At 43.6% G+C, this 25,464-nt stretch overlaps 1 protein-coding gene across 2 annotated transcripts in view; it reads left to right on the forward strand.

The window, feature by feature from the left end:
• Positions 1–25,464, forward strand: part of RNF123 (ring finger protein 123) — a 110,150-nt gene that overhangs the window by 21,006 nt on the left and 63,680 nt on the right. For both annotated transcript variants that reach the window (XM_048492196.1, XM_048492197.1), the window contains exons 16-27: positions 2,892–3,009; positions 3,628–3,727; positions 4,151–4,212; positions 5,535–5,606; positions 6,977–7,097; positions 9,938–10,039; positions 15,851–15,957; positions 19,501–19,693; positions 20,510–20,655; positions 21,358–21,441; positions 22,541–22,648; positions 23,920–24,097. In XM_048492196.1, coding sequence (XP_048348153.1) covers positions 2,892–3,009; positions 3,628–3,727; positions 4,151–4,212; positions 5,535–5,606; positions 6,977–7,097; positions 9,938–10,039; positions 15,851–15,957; positions 19,501–19,693; positions 20,510–20,655; positions 21,358–21,441; positions 22,541–22,648; positions 23,920–24,097 — 1,391 coding nt within the window. The remainder of the gene's footprint in view (positions 1–2,891; positions 3,010–3,627; positions 3,728–4,150; positions 4,213–5,534; positions 5,607–6,976; positions 7,098–9,937; positions 10,040–15,850; positions 15,958–19,500; positions 19,694–20,509; positions 20,656–21,357; positions 21,442–22,540; positions 22,649–23,919; positions 24,098–25,464) is intronic.

Here is a 25,464-nt window from a genome sequence, read left to right on the forward strand (position 1 = left end):
TGCAATTTGTAAAGTCTTAAGATAGGGCACAGTACATGTTGCATATTTAATTAGATAGGGTGGGATACAAAATAAGTTTCAAAAAGAATTAAGGACTATTGGGATAGCGAGGGAGAAAAATGGTCTATGTCTCTGAGAATATAAAAGCTAGAAGGCAATTAGAAGTCTCTCCAGTGTTAATTGGAACACGAGAGAACCTTGGAAAGCAAAGAGTAAAATAAGAACATTGGTATTCATATTAATAAAGCTGGAGATTAATTATAGATGATGCTCTAGGTAAAGAGTCACTAGATACCAAATTGAGTGGTTGGAGAGCATGTAATCTAAAGGAAATTTTTTGTTGAAGATCATTTTTCTTCAATTGAAAAATCATAGGGTTGGAAGAGATCACAAGGGTCATGAAATCCAACCCCCTGCCATGCAGAAACACACAATCAAAGCACTCCTGACATATGATCATCCAGCCTCTGTTTAAAAACCTCCAAAGAAGGAGACTCCACCACTCTCCGAGGCAGTGAATTCCACTGTTGAACAGCCCTGACAGTCAGAAAGTTCTTCCTAATGGTGTTGTGGGTTTTCCGGGTTGTATGGCCATGTTCCAGTAGCATTTTCTCCTGACATTTTGCCTGCATCTGTGGCTGGCATCTTCAGAGGATCTGATGGTAGTGAAGCAAGAGGAGTATATATACCTGTGAATGTCCAGGGTGGGAGAAAGAACCATTTGCATTGGTTAAAAGCAGAGGCAGAGCAAGGGGAAACTCTGCCTGGGGTGCGCATGCACCCTGCGCCCCTGCCACAGTACCACCTGCCCTGGAACGCCCTGCCACACCCCCTTTGTAGCATGGCCATGCCTCCGTTGCGGGCATCACACCCTCCAGGGCTTCACCCCCCCGCCCCATTGGCACTACGCCTCTGGCTAAAAGTGTTAGGGGTGCAGTTTGCAAGTGTAATTTGCATGTGTTAAGTGGCCCCTTTAAGGGGATTTCTAAAACCACCATCAATTTATCAGCAAATACTCTTAATTTATAAGGTTCTTTCTTAATACTCCCAGTCCTCTCATTGTCTTGTGCCTCTATTCAGTACTTTCAGAACTAATATAAACAAGAAAGGAGAACATGAGCAACCTTGCCTTGTTTCTTTATGGATATTGCAAAGTTATTTCAATATCCATTAGCAATTAATTGTTCCAATGGCGATGTATAAATCCATTTCACCCATTTTATAAAATTCTTTCCAAGTCCACATTTTCCCAAAACATTAAACAAAAAGGACCAGTTCAAACGTTTTCTCTGCATCTACAAAAATCAAAGCGACTTGCTTTTCATTATGTTTCTCCAAATATTCCAAAATATCTAGTAAAGTTTTAACACTGTCCTTTAACTGTATTTTGGTAAAAATCCATATTGATCTTCAGCAATAACTGCTTCTAACACTATTTTCAGCCTATCAGCTAAAATTGTGGTAAACAACTTGTAATTATTTAGTAATGATATTGGTCTTTAATTTCTTGTCTAAGTTAACTCTTGCCCTTCTTTAGGAATTAATGTTATAGTACTCAGAGTGGCACTTTGCCGGATCTGGTAGCTGGTCCCCTACTTATCTTGCCCAGATCTAGCCACTGTGTTCCAGGTAGCATCACCTCCAAGTTAGACTACTGTAATTCACTTTACACAGGGTTACCTTTGAGACTGTTCTGGAAACTTCAGCTGGTCCAGAATTCAGCAGTGTGGGTCCTTTCAGGGGCCCATGAAGGGCACATCATCAATCAGTGCTCCGCCAGCTGCACTGGCTTCAGGTGGAGTCCTGAATCAGATTCAGGGTTTTAGTGTTGACCTTCAAAGTCCTTAATAGTCTGGAATCTATGAGACCACCTCTCCTGAGCCATCACAGAAAAAGAGCTTTGCTCAGCAGGAAACAGCTCGCTTGTTGTCCCCAGTCTGAAAACGCTTAACTAGAGCCAGTGCTTTTTCGTCTCTGACCCCAGCCTGATGGAACTCTCTTATCAAATGAGACCCAAGGCCTGGTGGACCTGTTGCATTTCTGCAGGGCCAGTAAAACTGAGATATTCCTCCAGGCCTATGGCTGTGGGCAGCAGTGGTTTTCATTGCTGGCCTCTCTCCCTCTCCTGTCCCCTCCCTTTTCCTTTCCCCCTCCTCTTTCCCTGTCCCTTTCCATATATAATATTGAATTACCCATTCCTTACTCCCGCCTTCCTTATTGAGAATTTCCAGTTGTCCCATTTCATTTTTCCCCTTCTGTCTGGCTCCCCCGTTATTGTTTATGCTTCATGCACCATGGAGTTTAATTATTTGAAGGTTTTTAAACTGTTATATTGTGTAATTTTAATGTTTGTGAATTTTGTTGTAATCTATCCTGCCCCTGACTTGGTTGGGAAAGAGTGGGTTAAAAAAAACTGATCAGTCAATCAAAAAGCTCTGATATGTGGAGTCCAAATGAGGAGCAGGAGTGAGCTTCTGCCGGTTTCCAGTGTCTTTGTAGAATCCTTTAGGGTCATAAAAGTGTCAGCTATTCAAGCTAGTCTCAACAGCAGAAATGCTATTTTAAACAATCTGCTTTTGAAGCCTGCGTTTAGTAAAGCACAAACTATAATGTTATATGTTTCATGACGGGAGGGTACATGGAGATGGTTGTTTTAGTGTTGCATTGCATGCTTTTTCTCTTTCATTTCCACAAGATACCTTGATTGTCATGCACATACTTCTTCAAAGTACAAAGTACTATGTCGATTCAAGACCTGTTTGAGACACATGAATGGCAGGGTCATGTGTGTGAAGACTTATTCTTAACTCGCTGCAGGGCTTCTTGTTGTGACACCAGTACTGCAGGTGCATCCATTTGAGCTGCCACACAACTCCCTTAACTCATTGCAGATTTGATGTGCTACGCTCAGTTGTGTTTTTCTACATCAAGAGTCCCTTGCGGGTGGAAGAAGCTGGCCTGCAAGAGCTCATTCCCACCACTTGGTGGCCAAACCGTTTCAACAAGGAGGTGAGAAATAGTGTATCTGCTGCTGATGGATTTGGTCCGCCTAAAGGCTCTGCTGATTGCTTTGCCCAACTGTATTCTGCACAAAATGCATTTCTGTGAATGTATTTCAAGCTCATCTGTCTGGCTGATGTTAATAACTCTTCACTTGGATGGGGAACAGCCATCTCTCAGTCGCAGAGTGCCTGCATTCCAAGCAGAAATTTAATCCCCAGCATCTCCTGTTAAAATAATTAGGTGGTAGGCTATGCGAAAGACCTGTGCCTAACTGGCCCTGGCGAGCCACAGCCAGTCAGAGTAGACAGTACACACTTTGACAGATGAACACACATGAAGTTCACTTATGCTGAATCATAACATCAGAGTTCATCAAGGTTAGCATTTATTCCAACGGGTGGCAGCTCTCCAGAATCTCAGGTGGAGGTCACCTGCTAACTTGTCTTTCTACATCTCCTGTTAACTGATCCTTTTAACAGGAGATGCCAGGAGTTGAACGTGGGAGCTGCATGCTGAGCAGATGCCCTACTACAGAACCAAAACCTCTCACTAGTTCAAGCATCTGACATAATATAAGACACCCTTATGTGTTCAACTCTGTTAAGGACTGTCTTTTGAACACAGGGCAAAGAGAGTAAAGAGATTAAGGATGAAACTGCTGAGGAGAGACTGAGACGACGAGCGTATGAGAGAGGTTGCCAGAGGCTTAAGAAACGGATTGAAGGTATGGTGGTGGGCGTAATGACGTTCAAAATCTCATGGGCGTTACAGAGAATGGTGTGAAGGTGATGGAGCAGTGGACATTTTCTAGGATTTGATATTCTTCCTACAACAGAAAAAAAGTATGAGCTGTTAGCTGAGCAGTGCTATGCTATGCTATAAATGCTTTCAAATTCCTGTTTTACCAACTCAGTCCTTCCCCTTGTATGTAGTACTGAACTTCCCTTTGATAATGGTTGGAGTTTTCATTGTTTTGAAGATTATCCTAAGATAACTGCTGGGGTGGTATAGCTCATCAAATGGAGCCAAGTAACATTATGGGAAGGCTGGTTTCTTCCTGAGCAGATCTGTAATGTGGTCACTGACAGTTTCTCTGTGGAAATGTGCTTGTAGGTGCTTTGACAGATATTGTTTAATCTGTTCTCAGTGGTGGAGGAACTCCAAGTGCAGATCCTAAAGTTGCTGTTAAACAATAAAGATCGAGGTGGGGTAAGTGAAATAGAAAAACTTAACAGTGAATAGATGCAAAAACTCTGAACAGTAGCTTGCTTTGTGACATTTGTGAGCATAATTTTGCCTCTTGAGGGTTGCATTTGTTTGTCATCTTGACTGCAAGGCCACAAGTAGTTCCGCAATACAAAGTACAGTGCTGGCAGTGTGATATTTAATGTAGTGTAGAGGCCCATAATGCTTTGCTGCTGAAATGGGTGAGCTGTGCCTGGTGGATCCCACATTATCTCAGTTTGACTATATAGTAGGCAGCAAAGTCTGATTGTTACATTTGATGGAACATCTGACTAGCTGTTTGGCTGGACTGAGCTAAAACACTAAACATAAGTCTTGGAATTGTTTTAAAATGTTTGTGTGCTGCCCAGAGCTCGACTTTAGTCAGGAAGGGTGGGATAGAAATGTAGTAAATAAATAATGAACTGTCTTGGTTAAACACATTTAAGTAATGGTGGCTGGATTGTTGTACAACAGCCAAAAGACCTAATGATGGTGTATAATTAAGCTGGTGTATAATTTTCCTGGGAGAGAGAGCCTTCCCAAAGGCAGTGTGCGTTTCGCCTGCATCTGTGGCTGGCGTCTTCAGAGGATCCACAGAATCAGGCAAAACATCAGGAGAAAATGCTACTGGAACACGGCCATACAGCCTGGAAATCCCACAACACTTCATGATAGTGATGCTTTTCTTTTGCAGCTTTGAAAACTGCCTTGCATACATATAGTGATAGAAAGATGGGATATAACTGCCCTAAAAATGAATAAACTGCAGGCATGGCAAATCTTTTTGTTTATTTGGTCTCTCATCAATTTATTTAATTTATTTTTTACATTACACATAGTTCCACTTCCTTACTGAGACTCAAGATAAATTATGTAGTGTTAAGTCAGTACAGTCAACAGGATGGGTTATCCAATAAGCAATGCAATAGGATTTGGAGTGCAGAAATCTGAAAAAATGTGCCCCAATGAGCTCTTGTAGCCACTGTTAATAACATAAAGAAGGATAACAAACAGCAGTAAAAATAAATTACAATATAACATTTAAGATCTTTTAATTGAAAATTACTGTATTAACAATAATTCTTTTAATCCGCAAAATAGCAGCAGTTAAAATTTCTCTGAATGAAAAACCAACAAGAAATTTAAAAAATGCATGTGTGTTTTTCTTTAGTTGGCTCTATGTGAATTTCTTAATGAATCAACAAGGGTGACTGCAGGTGAAATCAAGAAATGCTGTATTTTGAATGGTTTTTCATCGGGACAGAACTTAGTTGACTTAAAGCTCTGGTTGTTGGTTCTTTCAGGGAGGAGCTTCCAGATATATCTTTCTTAACAAATTCCACAAATTTCTGCAGGAAAATGCTAGTAACCGAGGGGTAAGTAATTTGTCAAATTCAGTGATCCATCAGTGAATTGCACTGATGGATGCATATTTGTCCCTCTCATGAGCAACCAGTCTCCGGAAAACTGATTTTGTGAATCATGGACCCATTTGTATTGAAAAGAAAGATGAAATTACCCGTCCCACCCCTTCTCTCAGTTTTAGTTTTGCCCCCTCCTCTGTGCATCCTCCCAACCTGTTTGGCTATTTCAGGATCCTGAAACTCAACTATCATGGGTCAGAATGAATTGCCGTGGTTGGGGAGCAGGGGAAAAGTTTGGGATCCTTTCACCCACTGATAACAGCATCCAACCCAATATTGTGATGGCACGTTTAACATACTGTTGCGTTCCTGGACAAAGATACCTTTTTTGTTTCATACATATTTCCAGACATGTTCATACCAATCTGTGCCTGATTTTATGGGCCTTTGAAAGTGTCTTTGAAGTTTTAAAAAATAGTAATAATTGTTATTGTTATTATCCTCTACTATTGGACTCAATGTTAAAGGTGCAGCTGTGCAGTCCCATTCTTGGTTATGGCCACATTTGTTTGTGCATTTTTTGCACAGTCATTGTTTACTCAGATGTAAATACAGCTTACTAACATACATCTGAGTTGGCTGTAGCTATGATGAGCTAGGTGCAGACATAAGCTATGTCAAGGGCCTGGACATGAGCACTTTGACTTTGAGCCTCTCCCTTTCATTGTGATCTGCTCAGTTTTGTGTTCAAAATGTCTGTCTGACATTTTGGGAACAGGGTGGAGGGGAGGTGGGACAGAAAGAAAACCAGACATAGTTTTTCTTGGCCCAGAATTTTGATTTGTTTACTTTCACAGCAGAACATGTCCTCTCACATGTATACAACTGTGACTCTCTCATGTTGCAATCCTATTAAAGCAACATGATGTTGCTCTGCTTAGGATGGTACTTTTAGTGATGGTTTTTGTCCCAGGATGCCCTTTCATTGTTATGTGATTTTTGTCCTTTCCTGACCTACAGAGTTATAAGCCAGTCTTTCCTGAAAATTAGGCAAGTTTGTCTAACGATAGTTGGTAACATAGCTTGAGGCTGCCAAGTTGGCCTCTTTTCTGAATGCATAGTGCTACTTTGATTAAAAGGAACCTTTCTGACTATAAATAAGTTAATGGTACTTTCCCCCTTGTTAGGAAGTAAGTGAGAATCTGTGACGTGTGTTGATTTTGACTCGGTTAGTTACTGGAAATGTTTTGAACTGTCTGTGGAACACTGTAAGCAAGTGTGTATCCTTGGCATATGTATTTGGAAGTGGTAGACCTCAATTTGGATCCTGCTACTGTTTTGTTAAAAGCAGAAGTTAACTATCACACTGTTTTTGCCCTTAGAATCTGACTGTCTTGTGCCCCCCAGAGTACATGGTGTGCTTCTTACATCGACTTATTGCAGCCTTGAGACATTACTGGGATGAGCACAAGATGAAGAGCCTTTCAGCACTTAGCAGTGAAGGTAAGATGTCTTTCCAGTAGAACAGTAATGCCTCAAAATTCACAGGGATGGATAACTGTCTCTGTAATTAACTTATCTTTCTTCCTCTCTCTTCTGAAGTCCAATTCTTTCATTCCTCAGGCTAGAAGTTGTCTCCCCTCAGTACACTGTATTAGATCCTATGTGTTGTTCCACTCACATTCATCTCAGGGGAGATTTCCGTCTATACTTACTCCCAACCCCTATCTTCCTTGTGTTCCATGGGGAGAGGAGCACAATGGACCTAAGTAGGAAGAGGGAGATGGAAATGTTCCCTTCCACACAATCACATTGCACAGGATTTAACCCAACGATTTCCAATGTTTTTGAGTATGAGAACCCCTTCTAACTTAAACATTTGTGGACTCCCTGTGTGATACTACTTGTCCTCTTAGTGCCCATTGATTGAGAAATTATATAATGCCAAAAACATCAAAATAATACTTTATGGATGGATGTGTGGACTTTTTGTAATAATTAAATGGTTTTCCAGGAATCCCCAACCCCCAGGTTGGGATCCACTAGTGCAGATTTCCTGCTATAACTCTCCCCAACCACATCCCAAGCTGCAGTTAACTCTGCTGGGAGGAGGACAGGTGTCATGTGCACACACACACATACATATGAAAGGTACTCGGTAATCAAAGTCTAGTCCAAGGTCAACCCAGATAGGCCCTTTCTCCCAAGCATCAACTCCAGGTAGGGATAACACAATTAACACACATCCAGGAGTCCAGGCCAAAGTCAGAACGAAATAGTCAATATACACAAACGCAGGCAGGATAGCAGCCTGCAGACTTGTTTGCTTCCACACAGCCTCCTATTTCCCAGCCTCTTTTAACAGGATGCTGCCCAAGCATCTGGAAATAGCCTGTCCCTGGCCATCATGTCAGCCCTGCTCCACCAAACATTCCTCTTTGCTGTTAATGTTGGCGCAGTGCAGGGCTGCCACACCTTCAGGTTGTCACGTAACCTTCTCCTGCACCGCTCATGGGGCTCAGGGGTTGCGGGGAGAGAGCAAGTTGGGTTCCCTGCAGCTGACCTGATACCAGGAGGCTGAGCTTCTCCCTAGCTGTGGCTCAGGGTCTCCTCCCAGAGTCTCTGTGCCAGTTTCCATCTGTGATCTGGTTTGACCCCATAGGGGCTATCTCCTGTGGCTCCACTGCTTCTGGCTGAGGGGATGGGGAGCATCCTGCCACTATCTGGCTCCTCCTCAGAAGAGTCCTCTGAATCCCTGGACTTGGCTGAGCTTTTCTGGGCCATTACGCGAGGTTCCGAATCTGACCTGCTTACCCTCTCCTCCTCTTTGCTTGTTTTGTACCATGTGGGACTACTACTCAGTAAAATCAGAAAACACAGATCTTATTCATGGATCTTCCATGTGGAAACACAGTTCACAAATCTAGAGCTGTCAACTCTGAGCAATTTTTACTAAGGTTTACTTCAGACACAACCATATCAATGGGATTCACAAATGTGAACTCTCATCTCTCTCTCCCCTCCTCCCCCTTTCTCTGCTCATGTGTTAAAACCTAATTAGTCTTCAGGATTTTCAGAAAACCATGATTTCTGAACTGTCAAACTATGGTTTGCTCCTTTCCTAAAGACCAGAATTCCAGATTCAGGTTTGCTCCCAGTTTTGGAAATCCTAGTTTGTAGCTCAGCACAAATTGGCAAACTATGGTTTGACTGAAATACAAAAATGACTGATTAGAAGGAAGCTCCAAATTCCTTAAAGCTTCAGTCACACAATGCTAATCCATGATTGGATTACATCTGAACTGTGCCTAACACTTATTGTAGGGGCTGCTGGATGCCATCATTTAATTCTTGTCAGGATCCATTTCATGGAATTTGTTCTTGGGCCACTCCCCACTTACCTCTTCTAAGTGCAACGCCGCAGCGACCCCGCATAAAAAAGCCTCTGCGGCTTTTGACCACGGAGACATTTGTTTCCCACTCATTTGCCATTCAGGCAATAACGCGGGGGAGCAAGAGGAGGAGTTCTGTCGCAATCGACCATTCTGATTGGCTGGCACGCGTGTGCGTCATGGACACGTTGAAGTGGCAGCCAGCCGAAGGCGGGCCTCCATTTTGATTGGCTGACACGAGAAGTTGTTTTTGATAGGCTTGCCCGCAAAGCCGTAAAGCTCGAGCAAAGGGAGCAATGTTGGCACGTCGCGTTGTACACATGTCTCAATTTCCGTGAGCGTGCATTGTAAAAGAGGATGTCGCCTCGTGTCTACATCATCACGCAGCTTCATGTCGCCCACTTTCTGACGGGGATACCCTCCCTAAACAAAATGGAGGATCCTTTTTCCTGATTGGCTGGAAAGCTGTGCATCACAGCGAATCAACCACGCGGCAACTGCGGGGTTTTGGAAAATGTTGCTCTTTGAAGTGGACCTAATTTGATGCGCGCCAAGGAGGTGGGAGAGTGGCAAATTCTGGGCAGCTGCGCAGTGGCTGCTGGTGATGTGGGGAACGTCCAGGATCCCCGTGTCTTATCAAGAGGTGACCCCGCGGCTTATGGTGAGTGGGGAGCGGGCCCTTGTCCATTAAATCTTAGCACCCGAATAGACATTCAGAGGCAAGACCACTGTTCCCTAATTGGTATTAAAGGAAAGGTTGAGATGGGGAAATAGTTGTTATCAAAATGGACCCCAAAAATGATAAGGACATGCCATCACAATTATCTGATGTCACTGAGTAACCCTACGCAGGTCTATTCAGTGTGGCTGACTCCCTGGAAAGTGTTTCTTAGGGTTGTACTAAATGAAAGTTAGATCTTCCTAAATACATTCTCTTTATCTTTCCGACAGATGCTTATGTCCCCCCTCAGCTCTTCTATAATGGGAAAGTGGATTACTTTGATCTTCAAAGACTTGGAGGACTCCTGTCTCATCTCAAAAAGACTCTCAAAGGCAAGTTTGTTCTGTCACTTGAAAACAAATGGCATAGAAATCCTGCCCCAAGAGCCTTCAGTACAAGCAAGAGCCAGCATGGTATAGTCATGGTTAAGAGCAGCAGATTCTAATCTGGAGAACCAGGTTTGAGTCCACATTCCTCCACATGAGCTGAGGACTCTGATCTGGAGGAATGGATTTGATTCCTCACTCCTCCATATGAGCAGCGAACACTAATCTGGAGAGCAGAGGCATAGCTAGGAAAAATGGAGCCTGGGCAAAATCTGAGGTTTTTGCTCCCACCCCCCAGTATGGGTGCCCGCCCTCCCCTACCCTGACCAAATAGTCTACTAGCAGCAGAGCCCATTGCTGGGGAGATGCAGTGGGCCCTAAAAAAGGATAGAAGAGGAAGGACCTCCCCAGCAATGGACTTTAGTGGGGCTGTTGTAGCTTCCACCCCACCCTTGCTCAAGGTGAGACATTTACCTGGGTGTGGGTCTGTGGCTCAGGGTTGGGACACATTGAAGAGTGTGGCTTGAGGTAGGAAGGAAGGTGAGGATATGTGCAGGGTGGAGAGGAGTGGGGTGTGGGGAGAGTGGCAGAGTGAGGGCTGGAGTGGAGAAGAATGGAACAGAGTGGCTTGGGATGGTGGGAGAATTGAAAGAGCAGGCTTGGGGTGGCAGATTGGGAGAGGGTGGAATGAGAGGCTTCAGGTGGGGGAGGTCAGAAAAGTGAGGGTTCTGGTGAGGCAGGGTGGTAAGGTGAGTCATGGGGGAGGGTTAAAAGGTAAGGCTTAGGGTGGTGGTGGCTAGGGGTGGGGGATAGTTGTAGGAGAGCATGAGGGTGGGTAGGGTTATCATGTTAGTTTTGGGATGGGGCAGGGTGGCAAGGTGAGGGTTGGGATGGGGAAGGGTGGAAAAGTAAGACTTTGGGTGGTGGGAGGGTTGAAAGGTGTGGCTAGGGGAGGGTTGGTAGGTGAGTATGAAGGTGGGGCGGGTTGGCAGGTTACCATTGGGGTGGGAGAGTGGCAAGGTGAGGCTTGGGGTGGGGAGCATTAGAAGGTGAGGCTTGGGGTGGGGAGGATTGGAAGGTGTGTAACTAGGGGTGGGGGAGGGTGTAAAGATTAGGATGAGGTGGGGGAGGGGGGAGAGGGGAGGGGGGAAAGTAGCTGGGGGTTGGTAGGTGAGTATGAGAGTAGGGAGGGTTGGGAGTTAGTATTGAGGTGGGGGAGGGAGGCAAAGTGAGGGTAGGGGTGAGGGAAGGTTAGAAAATGAGGCTTGGGTGGCGGGAGGGTGGGAAGCTTTAGGTTAGGGTGGGGAGGTGGCGGGGCCCAGGCTTCCTTGTAGTGTTGGGCAGGGGAGGCAGGGAAGGGCCCATGGAGATGTTCTGCAGGCTCGAGCTTCCTTGTGGGGGTGGGCGGGGGAATTAGGGAAGGGAAGGTGGGGGATGGGGGAAGGTGGGGAGGGCTTGTCTGGCAGGGCACAGCACGGGGCTCTCCAGGCGGGGGCGGCGGTCAGAGAGCAGGGCCTAGCGGGGGGTGGGGCGAGCCAAGCCTTCCCTCTTTCCTTGCTTGCTGCCTACCGCCATGCCGTACCGAGCGCCTCAAGCTGAGGGTTGCCGGGGGGTGTGAGGGGCGATTTTCCCTGGCGGGGTGGAGCTGAGCAGGGGCGCTCAGCAGCGGCCTTCGCCTGGACTGGCCTGGCGGGGTGGGGCAAGGGGGGAAGGAAGAGGGGTGTGGGGGGAGATTTTCCAACCCCCCACATGACCCCAACTGCATCTGCCTGGGGCGCCTGTCTCCACCTCTCCCCATGGTAGCTACACCACTGCTGGAGAGTTAGATTGGATTTTCCACTTCTCCATGTAAAATCTGCTGAGTGACCTTGGGCTAGACACAGTTGTCTCAGAATTCTCTCAGCCCCTCCTACCTCACAAGGTGTGTATTGTGGGGAGGGGAAGGAAAGTGACTTTAATCTGCTTTGAGACTTGTTATAGTAGAGAGAAGTAGGGTATAAAAATCTTCCAGACATAGAAAAAATAACTGAAAAAAGAAAAAGTGAATAAAGAATGCTTTGAGGAGCATGCCTCTTAGTTGTCGTTCGACTTTTTGATACAGGCTCCTGTTTTCCAAGCCAGGATAGTATTCATATTTGTCTGAGAAAATTTTTGCTTTTGCAACTGGGAATGAGAGCAGTAAGTACCAGGCAGGTGCTGGAAAGAAAATTTGAGGTTGCCTTTAGAAGCTCAGTTTTCCTAGCATGTGACCTTCCATGTTGACCAAATATTTTATCTGGGACATTAAAAAGTGGCCATGGCATAAGTGTGGTAATTTTTTTGACTTTTTAATTTGCATATAAATCTATTCCAGCTAATTTAAATAGTTTGGTCCTCTTGAAGGCTATGTGAATGGCCTCTGGGTCTGAAAATAAGAACTGTTCTCTTGGGACTTGAAGATTAAGTGGCAGCTGATGCCTCTTGGGCTGAGTGACTCTGATTATTAATACTTTCTCTCCCCCCGCCCCCCTTGGTGCACTTGAAATCAGCAGAACTGTGCTTAAGGGCACCACCTAGCCTTGTGTTTGGTAGAGATAAGAGGATGTGAAATCCAAGCTCTAAATTATGTTGGAAAGACTGTTTATGAGCAAAGCCAAAGGGCTTTCGTTCATCCAGGAGTAGGGGCTAGAATTCATTACCTAGTATTTTGCCCCTTGCTGGAGAGATTTTTCTGCTTCTCCAAGGTTTTGAGGCTCTACTCTTTCTGTTGTAGAGCAACCTCAAGGGCAAAATGTAGAAAGAAAGTAACTGAAACATTTAGGATCAGTGATAGGGTTACTAAAGTAGTACAATTTACATGATAGGGTATTCTATACTTGCAGAGAACACATCTGATCCTCTCAGACTCCATCTAGCAATGATGCTCCATACCACTTTCTGTCTTCTTTTGTGGGGGTGGGACCAGGCAGTTCTGTAACTATATTGAATGCAGTTCTGTAATTCTTTTTCTGGGGTTTCTGTTGCTGGATGAAGCAGATGCAAGAAACTTGAGATTGGTTGTTTCCACATGGCAAAATTATACCTGTGCACCACCAGTCTTTTTTAACCTGGGTCTATTTTATCTCGGGGTATCCGTCTGCATGGCTGCCTGCTTTTTGAAGGAATCCATTGAAAATCCAGACTTCTGTATTTACTTCGGAAGCATCTGAGCGTGCCCAGTGTCCCATGTTCTGATTGGCTGTTGTTTTTGAGTGGCAGCTTGAATGAACAACCGGCAGGGAGATCAGGTGGCTGGGCGGGAAAAATAAACCAGTCCTGCTCCCAATTGGTGTTTGCACAGTAGCAGGCACAAGCAGCGTCACACTGGGATTTTTTAAAAGAACTTCCAAATTGGCGATTTTTGAAAATCCTGGGGTAAGGGAAATATTGCAGGGCAACACCACTTTAGCACTGGGAGCCATGCGGAATTCTCAGCTACACGGGGATATTTTTCTTGCTCAACCCAGGATATTTTGACTGTGAGGAAACTTTCATTGATCCATTTAGAATGTTCTCATACCACCTCTCCAGGAAAATAATAAAAGTAAAAGATTAAAATATATAAAAGTTCAGTATTGAAAAGTCCCAGTGTAAAAACATTGTAGATCACAAAAACAGACCATAGACAACTTGCAACAATTTCCCAGCTAGCATATTGTAAAAATCAACCTCTTAATTAAAAGCCTGGGTAAACCAAAATGTTTTGGCTTGGCCTCTAATAGAAAGCAATATAGGCAAGCCTTAGGGTCATTCCACAAATGAGGTTCAGCTATTGAAAAAGCCTTTCTCCAACAGTGGAGCTTAGTCATCCAGGCCTGTTAGGTCACCTCTCCAACTTTTTAAGCAGGGCTATATAAATTATTTGCAAACTTTCCTGGAGTGTAGGGGGCCATCGTTGTCCAGTCCAAATAGCCCTGCTGTTTGGACAGTTTGCTAGTTTCCTAGCTCCAGTAATTAGAGTTATAAAGGAAAGAGGTTCAGCACAGGGGAGACAATGCTGCACTACCTCCAGTGAGCTCTGGGTGGTGCAGTGAGCAATGGGGGGAAAAAGCCATCCAGAAAACTCCATTGAAAAAGTGACTTACACCATGTGTTTTTGTGGCATAAGTTACAGGCCTGCACCAGCGATGTTCCCAGGCCAAAACCCTGGTGAAAGCCACCTACTATTGGCTCCACCCCCCAGGAACCCCCCAGCCTGCCTCCAGCTGCACTGACATCCTCTTTTACGCCGATGCAGCTCTGAGGGGTGGAAGTCTTTTCCAAGTCAAGCACTGTGGCGCGCCAGGGCGCTAGCCTGCTGCCCTGTTTTCCCTCCCCACCTGCATAGGTGCCACTTATGCCGTTGGGGTGGGCAAATGTGTCTGTAAAGGCCCACACCACTCCTACAACCCATTCTGCCCCCCTCCTTCACAATCTGGATTAAACTGCAAAGATAAGAACCAGCACTTTGAATTGTGCCCTGAAACAAATAGGTAGCCAGTGCAGATCTTTTGGCGCTGGGGTGATATGGTCCCTGTATCCTACCGTTGACAGAAACTTGAATGCTTCGTTTTGGATGAGCTGGAGTTTCTGTACTATTTATGAAGACAGCCCCAAGTAAAGCACATTACAGTAATCTAACCCTGATACAATTAAGGCATGGATCACTGTGGCCCGATCATATTTTTAAAGGCACCCCTGTGGCTGGCTTGCTGCTGAAGCAGATGGAAGGCACTATATGTTTCTTCAGAGGAAATGGCACATTTGGTCAGACTGACTCCCCAGTCCTCAAGCTGCTTTGTCATTGACCAGCAACACCTCAATCTTGTCTGGACTGATCTTCATCTGTCCCATTGCCATCTCCAAGCATCTGTTTAGAACTTTGCTAGATACATCTGACTCAGCTGTTATGGAGAAGTAGTGCTGAATGTGAAGGACTGGATGTAGAGAAGGGGAAATTAACTCTAAAAGAGTTTCAGAAGGGAATAATGTGAGACCTTGTAGCCTCTGTGTACCAGGATGGATCTCAGCAGGGGTACCCCAAAACAAAATTATGAAGAAATAGCGTAAGAATGAGTAATTCTGTACTCACAAAAAACTTTATTATATACAAAATAAAATAAAATGAATAAAAAATGCTGCACACCAATGCTGGTGTAACTGCCCCATTTGCTGAGGCAAATGGGATTTATGCAGGCTGTGCTGCCTCCACAGCTCTTTCCCTTTCCCCTTTGTGGATTTGGTTGCTAGTCAGAGAACTAATGTTTGAAGTGAGTTAAGCTCAAATGGTGCTGTAGTTTCATAGATGTTTGTTAGCATAAGTAGGGGAGGGGGGAAAAGCAGAGGGAAGGTATGTTGATTTAGTTTATATGAATGGAACCTGTCTCAGCTGGAATTCCCCAATAGCCAGCATTCCTACACCATTGCTTGTGCCTGATGCATTCTTACTTAGAGCATTAACCAAACTGGAGCAAGAAAATCCCAGTCCCCTCTTCAGAGCTCCTTGTAGAAGGGATTCTGAGGGTAGTTTCGAAACCATGAATCCTTTCCTCTGTGTTCTAATAAAAGTGGGGGTTGCTATTTTACTTTCAGGAGAAGACTTTAGGAACTGTATTTTTAGCCATGAGTTCTAAACCAAGTGACTTCATGATGATGCAGTATTGCTGTTATTATTTGATATGTCAGGTGTGTCATAAACTAGTCCCCCTTGAAACTACTCGCTGAGTTTCTGCTGTTTATCCTGCAGGAGAGGTATGTGGAAGAGATGAGGCACGTGGATATCTGTTCCTGGCAATGTCTTTGTTTCTTTTATTCATGCAGATGACTTGGCCTCAAAGGCAAATATTGTGATTGACCCTGCAGAGCTTCAGGCTGTGACCATGGATGACCTCGATGAAGATGAAGAATCATCAGTGTCAACATCACAAGTGAGCCTAAAAGTGATGCATGAAGCAGGGTGGTACATGTATGGAACCTCTTGACAGAGAAGGGACAGAACTCGATCTGCATCTGTGTAATTTAGGAAGTAGACTTGTTTTGAGTAGTGAAAACAACAGATTAACAGGAAGTCCTTTTATGTGTCATAACAAAGAACTTATCCTTTGGAAACTTTATTAATTGTGATGTGATGTGATTCCACCACTCTGACAAGAGTAATAGCAAGCAGAAGCCATCCCAAAATAAGGGCTATAGGTATATATCCTCAAAGCCACTTAGAAGGGGGACAACTCGGGAAGCAGTGCAGAGCACTATCCGAAGCGCTCCATTTGAAAGTCAGAGTTTATACAAACAGTGTACGTCTCATGGACTGCTGGGAGTTAGTTCAGTTGTGGAATCTTGATGGTGAATGAGGAGCTCTGTAAATATCTGGATCTGGTGACTACCTATATTCTTCATGAGGCAGCAGTGGGGAAATAAGCTTATATTTCTTTTTATTTTCAAATCCCTTATCCTGCCCTTATTCCCCCAAGGTGCTCAGGGCGACAGCAACATTTTTAAAACAGGCACAATAAAATCTTGTTAAATAAATTAAAACCATATAAAACAGTGCTAAAACTAAATCCAGATGGCGACTTACAAAATTCAATATTCCCTCCCCAACCCCGCTCCTGGGAGGCCAAAACAGCTGTTAATCTGGCTGGCCATTAGGGAAAGCCCAGTGGAATAGCTCGGTTTTACAGGCCCTGTAAAATATTCAAGTCTGACAAGGCCCTGATCTCAGTTGGGAGCATATTCCACCAGGTAGGGGTCAGGGCCAAAAAGGCCCTGGCCATTGTTGAGGCCAGCTGGATGGTTTTCAGGCCAGGGATTTCCAGGAGGTTACCCTCTGAAGAGCGGAGGGACCTGCTCGGTCAGTATGGGGAGAAACGGTCCCTGAGGTATGTGGGTCCAAGACCACTCATGGCCTTAAAGGTTAAAACCAATACCTTGAAGATAACCCAGTACTTGATGTGCAGCCAGTGAAGATGGAAGCAGACAGGTGTAATATGGTCCCTACTTGAGGCCACAACTAGGAGCCTCCCACAGGGCTCAGAGTGGGTTACAACATAAAAACTTAAACAATCAATTGAACTTTAAAATACAGCTTTCTTATAAAAACAATTAAGATCAGCTAAATACAGTACTGAGCACCATCATGTGTTCCTGTTCAACTGCTAGCATACAGAGAGGACTTCAGGGACAAGATCTGCTGTAATTTCACATTGGGATTTGCAGAAGACATAGCATGAGGAGAACTTTCTCTTCTAACAAAGCTTTGGCATAGATCCAGCAGGGGATGGGAAGGTGTCTTTTGGGAGAAGAAAAGAAGCTGCAGGGGACTCTTGTAATTGCTGTCTCCTTCCTCAGTGCCTTTTGTTATGCGAGGATTGTTTTGCATTAGTTGGTGTGGAAAATGAAAGCAGCAAAAGGAACTCTACAATCTTTTCCTTCTCCAAAGTAGAGCGAGAAATGATAGAAAGGTTCTCTCCCCAAGGTCCTGTGATCTTGTAAGAAGACTGTATGAAGATTTACCTCACTGCTCTCAAGGTGTTTGCAGAAGGCAACACCACCCAATTCTTCCTACTCTGCATTCTCTGCAGTTCACAGAAAACTCAGGAAAGAGGTTATTGTGTTGGCTCTCTGGATCCAGCGAAAAAGGCTGCTTGCTTACTCTAAGGCCCTTTCCACACGGGTGGAAAAGAGCGCCCCAGGGATGCTAAAAACAGCGTCCCTGGGGAGGGGTTTGCAAGGCCGGTGCTGCTGCATCACAGCAACTCGCAAGCGGCGCGAAGATGCTGCTTCTGAACCTCACTCCCTGAGTGAGGTTTTTCAGAAGTAGCGTCTTCCAACCACTGCTGTGCGAATGGCAGCGGATGGAAAGCGCCATTTCCCCCGCACCGTCCCTGAACGCCTATCTTGTCTCCTGGCTTCTGGCTTGTCGCGGAGGCCAGGGGACACGCCCCCCAGGCCTGCGACTGCAGAGCTGTCGCTCCAGCCTGCGGGGGGAGGGGTGTGTGTGTCCCCTGGCCTCTGCGACACGCTGGAAGCCAGGAGACGAGGTAGGCGTTCAGCGATGGCGCAACCTGTGCGAAGGCTGCGCCGCTGCCTGCCACCCTCCTGGGACCATCCATGCGAACGGTCCTGGGGTGTGTGTGTGTGTGTGTGTCAGCATTGTTTAGGCTGACGCACCCCTGCACCGTTGCCATGCAGAAAGGGCCTAAGTTAGACTTAATGTGTGCACCACTCGTGTTTCTGCATCCACAAGATTTTGTGCAAGCTGAATACCATTAAATCCATTTGCGTTTCTGCTTGTGTGTTGCTGAACCCAAACCCTGGTGACTAAATTTATGCTTTAATAGTTCTTGGGAAGATGATATAACAGTGGGGTTTGGAGGCATGTAGTACAGAGTAGAAAAGCTGTTTGTTAAGTCTCTGGCCCAGTAAATATACTGTGGAAAATGAAAGATCATCTGTTGCAGTTTATTTGTGTAAGGAAGCTCTCTGTCCACTGGTTAAACTCAAGGAATGTTGGCATGTTCTGGACCAAGGCCGAATGGTATGGGAAATTCAAGATCTCTTCACAAATTCCAAACACAGAAATAGAGCAAGGCAAGGAGAAAATAAAAATTGCTTCCTTTTGATTGTTTAGCTTTTTAAATGTTTTCCATCTTTATGTCTCAACTTATGGTTTGCCTTCCTATCATCTTATGAAACATAAGCCAAGTCACAGTTTCCGTGGGATTCTTAAGGACAAGGTCATAAGTGGCCAAGTTTTGCTCCTTTTAAAATATACAAGATGAATTGGATTTAGGGAATTTCACACCAATCTGCTGGCTTACTTTGGAAAGTCACCAAATGTCCAAAGCTTCTATGTATTTGTGTCTGCCTCTTGCTGATTTTGTACTTGAAACTGATATTGCTTCTGGTCTCAGGCAGATTCTGCCTTGCAGTCTGGTTTTTGGATCCTAGATGGTCTGATTCTTCACCAGTTTTTTTTTGATTGAATATACTTTATTGTTTTAAAAAAAGAAAAGGGCATGCGACAAACACACCCACATAGAACAACAAATAACAAACAACAACAAACACAAATATTTTACATGTCAAGCTTCCACGGCTACAACTGTATAACAAATTCTATATAATCCAAGTTTTTAGCTGAGGCTTGAGTCACATTTTTTACAGTGCAGATTCTGTAAATTGTCATACGGACCAAAATCAACCTACAGTGATATAGCAGTGGGAGGTGTGACATGTTCTTCCTAGTAAAGTTTCGTTATATCTGTGCTTTGACTGTACTTTCTTGTATGAGACCCACCATATCTTTTCTAGGCAGGAGTGTTTCTCGTGCTTTCTGTATGACTCCTTGGCTTTCGTTAACTGCTTGAATTAACTAGAACACAAGGTGTATGGTTCAAACCAGACTTCAAAGTTGATACATCTGAACAGAGGCAACTGAATATCTTTGACCCTGTCTTTTTGTTTCTCAGCGTCCAGCTGCTGCTTTGGCAATTGGAGGTGCCCTTGCCAGGCCAAGCTGGCTCAGTTCACCCACTCTGGGGCGAGCTAACCGTTTTCTCAGCACTGCAGCTGTCAGCCTTATGAATCCCAGGCGGTCACCAGGCACCATGGAGAAGGTTAAAGTCCGTACCTTGAACATGGAACAGCGGACAGAAGAGGACAGTGAGTAGTATCTTATTGCACTGTAAAACAGCTTCTGGTTTCTGGAATGTAATGCCACACTGACATTTAGTGAGGAATCGTATATTGGCTGTTATCCCATGTAAACATGATGAGAACATTGCTTGTCTGAAATTCAGCTTGCTAGTTGAAATAATCATGACCTGGATAGCTCAGGCTACCCTGATCTCATCAGAACTCAGAAACTAAGCAGGGTCCGCTCTTGTTAGTGAATGGGAGACCACTAACAAAGTCCTGGGTTGCTACACAGAGGCAGGCAATAGTAAAACATCTCTTAATATTTACTTACCTTGAAAACACTATGGGGTTGCTATTAAGTTGGCTGTAATTTGATGGCATTTTCCATCACCTGTTAAAAGAAGATGTCTGAAAGATGTCTCACTGCATAGTTTATGACTTGAGAGGAGTCTGTGAAGGATACTTAGGCGATGTTTAATTACATGAATTCACAAACAGCCAAGAGAGAATGGCAAGGAAGAGGAAATAAAGTTTCAAGGAGAAATGACACAAAAGAGGACATAACCAGAAGCTGCCTTAACAATTTATGTTGAGAGGTGGGATGTGGCTTTAATTAAATAAATACATAGCAATTAATAAATCAAAAATCAGTTACATCCAAAATTCTATTATTCTGAAGTTGCTTTTCATTCATTACTGGCTTTGGGACCAATGTTATGACTGTGCTTCACAGTCAAAGAGGAATATAAAAATTAATGTTCATAACAGCTTAGATCCATTTTCTTTACAGTTTCTGATGAACAATGACTAGCTCAGGAATTCCCTTCTGTTTTATGGCAGTTGAAGGCAGCCATGGAAATGACGGCCTCTTGCTGGGGAAACCTGCAGAAGAGCCAGAACAACCAATAACAGAGAACTCTCTGCTGGAAATCTTGGATGGAATAGTCATGATGTACAACCTCAGCGTGCATCAGCAGCTTGGTAAGGTGAGCAGGATTCATTTGGGGGAGGGGAGTGTTCCAGTGATCTCTCACTCTCACAACTTGAATTAAAACTCATGTTAACAGAGGCTGCAGGGCGGGGCAGGAGCAAACCATGTGTTCGCTGTACCAAGAATCTTGTTGGCTTTTTTAGTACCTGTGGATGAAAGTGCACATGACAGCAGAGCACCTCTATATTTGTTGATGCAGATAGCTGCTGAAAGCAGTATACCTCAATGAGCAGGTGTGCAGTTTCCATCAGGAAAGTCAGAGAAAGTGAATAGTCTTTCCTCTGCCCTTTGCTCCTCCTTCTCTTCTGAGCTCCACCCATTTTCCTCTTAATTGGATTTGGAGAATGAACTGAGTTGGGGGTAAAACGGACTTGGAGGGAGTCTAGTTGTGGGGAGGCAAGTTAGTTGAAGGAAGGGTTCAAGCAATCCCCTCCAACCTTTATGCCTTATCTGCTAAAAATCTCACTTCCATTTTGTGACTTCAGGGCCGGTTGGTGGTAAATGATGTCCAAAGATATAGGCTGGCTTCTATTGTATGTGGTTCTGCCTTGGGGGGGAGGGGGGGGTGTTAGGGTAAATTTCACACTGGCTGCAATTAGGCGACTGGTGGGAGAAACTGACTACTTATAGAGTACTACATCTGCCAAGTTTTTCTTACATATGTGTTATAATGTGAATGGAAATACTTGTGTTTCAGATGGTAGGTGTTTCCGATGATGTGAATGAGTATGCTTTGGCACTGAAAGACACTGAAGAAAAGATGAGCCGATGCCCGAAGAGGGTAAGGAGGCCTCCTGTTGTTCATGTGCTGCTGTTCTCCTGGAGACCATTTAACTACTGTTCCAAGCCCCACTCCTCTCACTAGTGCTTGTTTCCTGAAGACTGGCTGAGAAGCGAGAATGGGAGGGATAGAATGAGCCTTTTATTTATTTCTCTGGAACATAGCTTCCTTTTAAAATTTCAGTTATAGTTTTTATATTAGAGAAAATTCAGATCAGAACCTGTAAACCTAAGGCCCAAACTACCCAATATTGTGATTGAATCTATAATTGAAAAGCAAATAGGGGGCGGATTTGGATCAGGGCTACACCACTAAAGGAAAGAGGAGTGGTTAACCCTTCTCCACCATGCTGTTTCCCTGATAGAAGTCTTTTGTGTTTACAACATTTCTATCCTGCCTTTTCTCATGATTCAAGGCAGCTTCTACCCCCATGTGCATGCATCGTAGCTACTGCTGATAGCTGAGGTAGGAGAAAAAGACAGAGACCCATGTTTGTACTATGTACTGGAACAAGTAGCTTGGCTGTAAATCTAAGGATCAGTTATAGTGTTTTGGTGGGGGTCAAATTATGGAAATAGTCAACGGAGTTACCTCCTTCCATGATGTGAGATATATAGACTTGGGCAAAGTGTGCAAAGGGAAGGAGAGTCATGGTTTTGGGTCAGTTCGCACCTCATTGTACTCTTCTCCTATGACTCGTTTTGCATCTGTTAGCTTCTGTTATATGTGATTGTCAGATCCAGCTCAGCCTGTGCACCTGTGGGTTTTGTATTTTTTGTGGCATTAGTGCCAGCAGTGCCCCTAATTGAGGTGTTAATGATGGTTGTGAAAAAAAAACTGTGTAAGCTGTAGCTCTCCGTAGTCTGCATGGGGTACCATTAGTATCTTAGTCATGATCTTCCCTAACTCTGTGCAAGGATTATGTTATTGAAAAATTAACAGTGGCTTTTGGCAGTCTATGTTATTTTTCAGCTGTAACCAGAAAGCCTATTATTGTGAATAGGCCTGCATGAATACCACGGTTTTCTGTGTTCATGCTTCAGAAAGTAGAAGAAGATTGATATCTTTTCTCCTAATCCCCCTTCTATCTTTAACACAGAGAAGAGATATCTATGATGAGCTAGTGAAGAGTCAGAAGGTTTTTTCTGAGAAGCTTAATCACCTGAGTCGGCGTCTTGCTTGGATCAATGTTACTATTTATTCAAAGGTGAGAGGGAAAATAATATATATATAAATATATATAAATATATAAACACACACACACACACACACACACACACACGGCACAGAAGTATGGCACATGAGATGCAGGATGTAATGATGCAGTTCCACTCAACAAGAACTAAGCCATAGCTGAAATAGCAGGGTCAGCCTTAAGTGAGACTCTTCATAGGCACTATAGTCTGAGCCTGCTATTTCAGCTATGGCTTAGTCCATGCTGAGTGGAACTGCATCATTACATCCCATATCTCATGTGCCATATTTCTGCATAGCAAAGCAGCTTTTTATTATGGAGCAAGTCTGCATTTTAGTACTGAATTTATCTGCCAAAATAAAAAAAAGTTTGTTTTGATATATAAAAAAAGAAGTTTATTTTGGTACAATCTTGGAATAGATTTCTGACCTGGCTAGGCTCAAGTTATGCTTAAGGAGTATAGCATACTAATAACCATATTAGTAATAACTAGTCTTAATGCATTGTCTTTTTTCTGTCCATAAAATTTACTGCTGAACTAACATATCATGTGCATATTTCTCTCTTTCCGTCTCTCTGTGATAACTTGATAGATGCTCTTTGACAATCATTTTATTATTGATTTGTTTTCTTGAAGATATCAGACTACATCATGTAGCGACCTGAAGAAATAGTCTATCAATATAGAAAGTTAAGGCTTTTTAAATATCAGTAATTGCAGGTTACTCTGTTTTGTTGGAGAATTCCCACTCTTACTGAAATATCACATTTTTCTTCTGCGTAATATGGTAGGTTCCCCTTAGCTCCATTGTGTAATGTGAAAATAATATTCTGCTCTCTTTCTCTGATCCATAATATGCCAGATGAGGAGATTTAGAAATAGGTGAAATACTCTGTGAAATACTATTATAAGGTGAACAAAGTTCTTTTAGTTACCCTGGATGCCAATTCGACATGTCAAGTCTGCATTTTTTCCTGGACTTCCACACTTAGAATGGGAAGAAGTTAGTGTGTGAGGTCATCTTCATGCAGCTTTGTGAAAGTTCAGGGTTTATTTTCTTGCAATAGTAACTTCATATTTTAAGGTATTATGTGTATGGCTTTGAGAGTGCAAAGCAGAATTTTTGTATCCCATTTTTTTTCTTTAGAGTTTACATAACACTTGAATGTAGGGTGACATTTTGGCATCATTTGTCTCTGTGGTAGTGTTCTAATCCCTTACATATGCTTATCCTTTTCTTCCATCTGTGATAACAAACTGACTAGGAACTGCTCCTTTACAGGAGAAGATGCAAGATATATACTGGTTGCTGCGGGTGTGCGTCCGCACTATTGAACATGGAGACAGGATTGGCTCGCTCTTTGCATTTATGCCAGAATTTTATCTGAGTGTGGTTATGAATAGCTACAGTGCTCTCAAGAACTACTTCAGTCCTGTCAATAGCATGGAGGACCTTCCAGGTGAGGAGGAGGGAGCTGGAGAGGGTCTCTAACCAGGGCCTTCTGTACATTTTGCATGTAGAAACCTGAACACAAGATCAAAAAAAAAGCACACACGAAACCTGATATTGCCGAGAATCTTAGCTTTTACATAAAAACTTGCTTTTATGTATGTTAAAGTATGTTTTCAAACTGCAGACTGAGCTGACAAAATACTCCAGTGCTTGGGGGCATTGCATTTCTCTCTTATAAACCCTGGTAGTGTTAACTTACTTACGCAGGTATCCTACCCTCTCAGTGCCAGAACTGCAGAGTTCCAGAGGCTCTGGTTTCCAGAGGCTTTAAATTTTTTGATAACGGTGCATGCTGGATGAGCATTACTTCACTCTATAGTCTGCAGTCAATGAAAACATTGCTGCTTTGGTACCTACCTTGCCTCTCACAGACTTCCTGTACTATTTTGTCATCCACATCATCATAGTGTTTCAGGATAACATAAAACTAATTTCTTAAGCAGCTTCACATGTTAACTCTTAGATTTTATAACAAAAAAAAGGGGGGGGGTCACAAAAATGTGTGATGGGACAAGATACAGTGAGTGGAAGGAGAGTCTGTTTGCCTCTTCCACCTCTTCCTGTTGACCTTTCACCTCCTACCATGGAGCTCTTGAAACATCTCCCCCCAGTCCTTTGTGCCAAAATTCCTCCTGCTGTTTCTGTTACCATATCTGTTGCCATCATTCCTTTTAGTTGTTGCCTGGAACAGTTTTGGAGGCAGACAATAAGGGTTGTTTGATGTCCCCTCCCACCCTGTTTTTGTGCATCTTTCTTGCCCAGCTCTCCTAGTTCATGGTTATAGAGCAAACAAGAGCAAAGTGTTCTAGTATAAAAGGGAGCATGAAGGAAAGTTTGAATGAAAGTGGTCAAGCAAAACAGATTGCAAGTTCATCATTGGAGGTCATTTGAAACAAGAGAAACACATGAGGCTTATTCCTTTGAAGGCAGACGAAGAAACCAGCACCTGTCTTTCTCTTGATGATATCTTTTGGGACGCACCCAGCATACTGTTCAGTTATATTGATAAGAGTATGTGACCAAGTTGTTTTTTACATTCTCACAGTAATTACACTGAGTTCACTTTTGAAGAGATTCAGTAATAAGAACTTCAGTGTGATTTTTTTTACTTTGTAAAAATTCTTTGGTTCATTCCTTGGGTAAAAGTGTCAAAAAGCAGAAAATTACCTTTTGTTTTATTGGTGGTTCTTTCTTTTCTTGCCCATACAATGTTAAGATAATTTGTTCAAATATTTCACCATTGGATTTTTCTTTTATGCTGTTTCTCCTTTACTCATGCAATGACTAGAGGACGGAAAGGGTAAACTTGTGCTA

This window comes from Sphaerodactylus townsendi, linkage group LG03 (assembly GCF_021028975.2).
Source record: "Sphaerodactylus townsendi isolate TG3544 linkage group LG03, MPM_Stown_v2.3, whole genome shotgun sequence".
Classification (NCBI taxonomy): domain Eukaryota; kingdom Metazoa; phylum Chordata; class Lepidosauria; order Squamata; family Sphaerodactylidae; genus Sphaerodactylus; species Sphaerodactylus townsendi.